This window comes from Mytilus galloprovincialis, chromosome 5 (assembly GCF_965363235.1).
Source record: "Mytilus galloprovincialis chromosome 5, xbMytGall1.hap1.1, whole genome shotgun sequence".
Taxonomy (NCBI): Eukaryota; Metazoa; Mollusca; class Bivalvia; order Mytilida; family Mytilidae; genus Mytilus; species Mytilus galloprovincialis.
In genome coordinates this window covers 59,815,778-59,822,509 of record NC_134842.1, presented here as the reverse complement: position 1 = coordinate 59,822,509, position 6,732 = coordinate 59,815,778, and the positions used below count along the sequence as shown (strand labels likewise).

At 32.5% G+C, this 6,732-nt stretch overlaps 1 protein-coding gene across 1 annotated transcript; it reads right to left on the bottom strand.

The window, feature by feature from the left end:
- Nucleotides 1-690: 690 nt before the first annotated feature.
- Nucleotides 691-5,646, bottom strand: LOC143074627 (uncharacterized). The gene is made up of 2 exons (XM_076249993.1): nt 5,117-5,646; nt 691-1,260 (listed from the first exon to the last, which is right to left on the bottom strand). The coding sequence occupies exons 1-2, from the start codon at nt 5,552-5,554 to the stop codon at nt 1,243-1,245; spliced, it is 456 nt and encodes a 151-aa protein (XP_076106108.1). The 5' UTR covers nt 5,555-5,646; the 3' UTR covers nt 691-1,242.
- Nucleotides 5,647-6,732: the final 1,086 nt, after the last annotated feature.

Below are 6,732 nucleotides of genomic sequence, written 5' to 3'. Positions count from 1 at the left end.
ATATATACACAAGACAAACAGATATATTTCACAGCACAGGACAAACACTCGACTGTACCACTGACAGTCACATATAACATGTAAAGTTAATGTTAAAGCGCAAATATAGCGTCTAGCCATTAGAAATGATAAATATATTCATCCAAACAGCTCGTGTGAATAATACGAATAAACACATGAGCTAGCCGCCAAGCCAACGGCCGCCAAAAAATAAACAAACAACTGTGTTGAACAAAGAATTAAGCAGATTAATTTTAACTATCATATAAACAATACACAATTTAAGCTTGTTAATCTAGCATGCAAGAAATAATATCAAGCAAAAACTAAATAATTAAAGCAAGCAAGGAAGAAACAATATCAACCCTGAACATAAACTTTTCTCCATACAAGAAACAATATCTCATATGAAAAGAAACCGCACCCAACAGTGTGAACAATACTCACTGAAAAGAGTCCCTTACCTGCAATATAAAATTAAAATATTAGTACATATTAATATAAATAAACCTAACTACATCTTAACCAAACAATCTTAAATAAAACCAATACATATTAAGGAAAATAAAATAAAAATAATCCAAATTTTAGTATGGAAGAAATAATATCAACCATAAACTTAAAAAAAAAAAAAAAAAAAAAAAAACCCAAAGGAAGTATGGTAGAAACATGAAATTAAACCATATCTAATCCTTTAACTCCACTTGAGAAATTCATCTCAAATGACAAGTTAACCTATCTAAATTAAATGAGCAACCCTTCTTTTAAAATATAAACCTAACTGCCTTGTACCTTCACAATTGAGATGTAACCCACCATCTTTATAGGCAAATAGCTCCACCTTTGGCTTTCCACATTTCAAAAAATATCTATACGAATGAATGAATTCGACTTCATAACTCAAACATAAATTTAACAAAGCCATATTAACATCCTTTATCTTTTGACCCGTTTCCTCAAAATCAACAGGACGAGGAAGAATACCAGACAAAGCAATAACCATAGAAGGAAACAACAACTTGGCGGTAGAAATTAAATTACAATAGGCAGACTTAAACTGATCAATAGATAAAATATGAATATCATTGGTACCACAATGAATAACTAAACATTTATAACCTCCATAAATACTCCCCTTGTTCTTGTTAAGCTGATAGGTTATTTCTCCAATGGAAGCCCCCCGAAACGCATAAACATCCGCATTCTCAAGCTTCACATATTTTGCGATTGAGTCTGACACTATCAGAAAAGTTCCTGGTTCTACAAAGAAACGATATAAATTAGTAACCTAACAAGGAAACACTCTTCGACATCATTTGCGAAACTTGAAGTTTCTGTTCCAAAGTAAATTCTAAATACTTTTTATAAGCATCACTATGCCAATCTCCATGAAGTTGAATTAATTCCGTAGAAACCTCAGCATCAAAAGCTAAAGTTGCCCCCCCTCTTCTAAAACTATGAGTAGAGTAAAATAAAGAGTTACGACCTGTTTTTTGTATTAAATATCGAAGCTTATTTTGATACTCTTTATAAGTAATGGGTAGAATGCGCCCCTTTTTAACTTTACAAAATGCAGGATCCTTTTTAACCGCAGGAATAGCTTTGATCATATTCTTGTATGCATTAACCGGACATAAAATACTTCCCTGAATACTAGAAATGGGAATTCTCAACTTTCTTTGTCCAAACTGAATTGTTTTAGACCATTTCAAAATAATTATTAAAACATCATTCTCAATAATAATATCCCCTCTACATAATTGCTTATTTTCATCAAATTCTTTTTCTGAATTTGGAACAAGATTAGATTTTCTACTCATCATAAAAAAGGCTAACAAAAACAAACTCCAGAAAGTCTTATCCTGAGTGTCATCTAAATCCATAAACTCATAAATTTGTTTTAAAATCAAAGGAGTTATAGGGAGCGCTTTCCTTGGTAAATAAGGATTTAATCTCTGTAAACCTTTCAATGTAAGTTTTAACGAAAAACTTTGTAAATAAGGAAACTCCAAATCATTGTATAAATGCAATAATCTTACTCCATTTAAATAATTTTTAATAGAATTCACTGATTTAAAAGACCTGCTCAAAAATTGAGCATACAAACACACAGTATTCAAAGATGCTGGTAAAAATTTAAAACCAAAATAAATACAAAATGTTAAAAAAGTCCTCCACTGAACTTTAATGTTTTCAAAAGTGCCATGAGCAAAGGCTGACTTGCACGATGTCTGTTGATCCACTTTCAACAAATTCAGCTGTAAATCTACAATAAATTACCAATCATGAGTAAACTGAAAAAGACCTGAATAGACAAATTTCTCAAAACATTTACCTAATCTCACAACAGGCAAATCATAAAATAAGTCTTCAAATCTTGAATCAGAATGCCATCTTGACAAAATATCTGCTGTTCTATTTTCAACTCCAGGAAAATGAACAGCCTTAATTTCAAAATTATACTTTGCAGCATAAAACAAAATTTCTCTTAAACAACATTGCATATATGCATCTCTAGTACAACCAGAATTCAAAACCAACACCGTAGATTGATTATCACATCTCACTAAAATCTTTCTATTTACAAAATGCACACTCCATACTTTAACACAAATCATCAAAGCAATCAATTCAAATTGATTTATATGTAAATTCAAATCCATCAAAAAGGAAGGAAATTGAACATGAAAAAACTCTCTTTTTTCAAGAAACCAACCTCCACAACCACTCAAAGTAGCATCCGTCTCCAATATTTCATCTGGCTGAGACCAATCCTCTAAAGCCATCATAGAAACACCATTGTAAGACTTTAAAAAATGATACCACCAAAATAAATCTTTCCTTATATACAAAGGAATAATATGGTCACATTTGTCATCTGGTAAACTACGAAGCCAAGTAAGCAACCTAGAAACAAAAAGCCTTCCTGGTCTTACACAGTTAGATACAAAATGTAATTTACCTAACAATGACTGTAACTGTTTAACTGTAGCAACCAGTAAATTTAACCAAGTCTTTACCAACAATAAAATCTCTTCCACTCTCTCAGTTGTTACTGAAATTGTAAGTTCCGAAGTGTCAAATTTCACTCCTAAAAATGTCATAACCGTACTTGGAGAGCTCGCCTTCTCCACTGATTCTTCAAGACCACAACTGTCTAAAAGTCTACCTAATAAATCAAATACAACATTTGCATCTTCTGATTTTTCTGCTCCAGCAAAATCATCTAAATAATTTAATAATAAATAACCAGACTGCTTCATCATGTAAACTACAGATGAAGTCACTCTCTGGCAAATATGAGCTGATGACCTAAGTCCCATACTTAAAACTCTATCTACAAAAATGTGATTTTTCCAATGAAATCCAACAAAATTAATATCTCCAGGATCAATTGGAATTTGGCGATAAGCCCGCTTCAAGTCCCTCTTAAAAATACCACAATTTCTACCTTTTAACTTAATAAGATTAACAAAATCATCTACAGATGGATAAGTCAAATTAACTGACTCACCCAAATAAATATCTTTATCAATACCTGCATTAATACAATTTTCAGAAGGAAAACTTAAATCTAGTATTACCCTTCTTTCACCTGGTGTACTCTTTGGAACTGAATTTAAAGGAGATAACACTAATGAAGAATATATAAAAGGGTTCACTTTTAAAGGCCCAATAACAGCTTTATATTCTAACTCCTTTTTCAAATACTTCAAAATGAAATCTGGAAAATCTCTGGCCCCGCTATGATTACGCGGCTTTTTGATATCTACTATATCACCTGCTGTATAACCAATAGGAAAACCAAATTCTAATAAGTCACACAAAATGTGATCATTATAATCAACTAACATAGATCTAAAAAATTCTATTTTTAACTTTGAAAAAACTGGTATTCTACAACCTTGATAATTCGGTAAACCTGACAATTTAATTTCTCTCTGAATATCCACAAAATACTGCAAATCTAAAGAATTAACATTCAAATCACAAATTAAACACTTTTTGTGTTTATGACAAAATTCATCAATGTTTAAATTCAAAGCTGATTGAACTGGTAAAGATTTATTTACCACCCTTTTACTAGAAATTCTATAATTATCATTATTAACTGTACAAGTATCAGTTTTAGAAACCTCCATTGACTTAGAGAATTCACCTTTCTCAATCAATATTTTGTCCTTATTTGAATCTAACAGTAACCATTCAGGATAAAAAGTATCTATCACTTTTGAATTAAAATTCCCAATGCTATTAACAGCTTTTTCTAATTCTAGTCATGGCATATGAGGACAAGCCGATGAGCTCTCTGGATGTTTCATTTTAGCCTTATCCTCCCTTAAACATGTGGCACAAATGTGCTGTACAAATCTACTTTTGCCTGCAATATCCAAATTATGTCCATCCTTCGAAATATTACATTTATTTCTCTGATACAAAGGACAATACCAAACTTTTCTATCAAAATTCTTTTCAGACGATTTATCTGAATATTTACTTGCTGTTTTATTCAAAACTTTCTTTCCTATTAACATTCTAACCTCTAACAGAGAAGTATCATCAGACCATACATTCTCACCTTTTTCAATCAGCTTTACCCATGCTGCATAAAAATTTAACAGTACAGACCATTCAAATTCACTAGCATAATAACAAATTTTGTTCAACAATGATAATCTACCTTCTCTTTCTTTTTTACTAATTTTACAATGCCTTATAATTTCTAGTTCTCCAGCACAAAACTGGCTCATAGTTAGCTGTCTAAACTCCACAGCCTTTCTATTTGTAAACTCATATTTAAGCTCAGATTGAGGCCAGTTCATCTTAATTTTAACTTTATCATGGGGTCTATCTTTGATACCTGATCTGACCTTCTTTTTCTTATGCTTATTTTTCTTTTTATGAGTAGTTTCACTATCAGAATCAGAACTAGACAAAAAATTTGGCTCTGACCCACTATCCGTACTACTATCAGAACTTGAACTACTACTTATAGAAGAATCAGACTCTGAGTTAGACTCTGTGGCTAGCATTTGTTTCATATGTTTATCTACAATTTTCTTAGTCTTTGTATCTTTTCTCAAATGTTTAATATTTCAATTAGAAAGTTCATCACCTTTGCTATCTTTAACTGAGTCTTTGTCTTTATCTTTACCTTTACCTTTATCTGTATCTTTGCTTTTTCCTTTATCTTTTCCCTTCTTGGACTGTTCCACCTTCTGCCGAGTTTCTCCTTCTTCGGCTTAGAAGCCCCTTTTAACTCGAGCTCCTCCAACTCCTCCAATTCCTTCATTCTCTTCTCTATTTCCTGTCGTAATTCCACCTTTCTCTTCTTGTTCTTCATTACTTTCTCCTTCTTCTTAACTTCCTTGAGTTTCCTCACCAATTCTTTTGTTTCTTCATCAGTGTCCGACTCCTCGGAATCCATATAAATCGAAAGACGGTCTTTCAGATCTTCAAAATCCGCCTTTGACATACTGTCATTTCCACCAGTCGCACCTTGCACAAGCTCGTCACCAACCTCCGATTCTCCTATAAGTGCATCGGACTGCATCCCAGTTGATCGAACACTTTGTAATTAAAACTCTTCTTAACACGCCTGGGTAAAACTGCCCGGAATTCCTGGTTAGCGCTACTCATGTAAATAATTTCAATGAAAAATTTCAAAAGTTACTCAATTTTATTACGGCACAATATATACACAAGACAAACAGATATATTTCACAGCACAGGACAAACACTCGACTGTACCACTGACAGTCACATATAACATGTAAAGTTAATGTTAAAGCGCAAATATAGCGTCTAGTCATTAGAAATGATAAATATATTCATCCAAACAGCTCGAATAAACACATGAGCTAGCCACAGTATACACAAGCACATCTTATAAATAAGTACACAAAATACATTAAAATTCATAACTAACACAGTTGTATGCGGCGGGTGGGAGGGTAAATAATTTCAATGAAAAATTTCAAATGTACCGCGAATCCCGAAACAAAGAAATATGAGCCAGTCCATGCGAAAAGGTACAAAAACGAAAAATTTACGAAATTCTAAAAAGTGTGCATAATTATTGGTAGTAGACTTGTGATTTATAAAACACATTTACTTTCCCTCATATCATCAAGCTGTGAGCTTCACGCACCTGCGAGTGTTGAGACCCCCCCCCCCCCTCCCACCCCTAGTTTTATCAAGATTTTTAGTGAATTATTTCATATATTACAATCATTTTCAAAGTACAGTTTAAATGGCTTGATTTGCCAATTGATAACGTTAAACCTGGTAGCAGTGGGGATAAGGCTCTCGCTTACGATGCGGATATCAATGCAATCAAACAGGGCAACGGTTCGAATCCCGTGCAACTAAGGTTGATTTATATAATATTAAATAACTTAACTTAACTTAAATTTCAATTTCTAAAACACAAGATGTCATAGTTTTTGCATTTTCCCTCATGTTTTAATGTTGTCTTTCTTTCTTTAAACCTGTAGAACTGACGGAAATTATTGACTTTTGTCTCTGTAGTGTCATAATTTTTTGTAGTTTCTGGTCGGTATAGCATTAGTCCGGGGAACAAATGATTTTACACTTGCTCAAATACCAAAAATTCAGATATTTCTACGTCTTTTTCGGTTATAGTTGACAAATTCGGGATAGAATTGACAATCTTATGAATGGTTACATTTATGTAATTTTTTTTCGGATAAAATCGTTTTTCAAAAATAC

Bases quoted from the DNA above. Each gene is read 5' to 3' on its own strand.
- LOC143074627 (XM_076249993.1), bottom strand. From the start codon at position 5,554: ATGCAGTCCGATGCACTTATAGGAGAATCGGAGGTTGGTGACGAGCTT.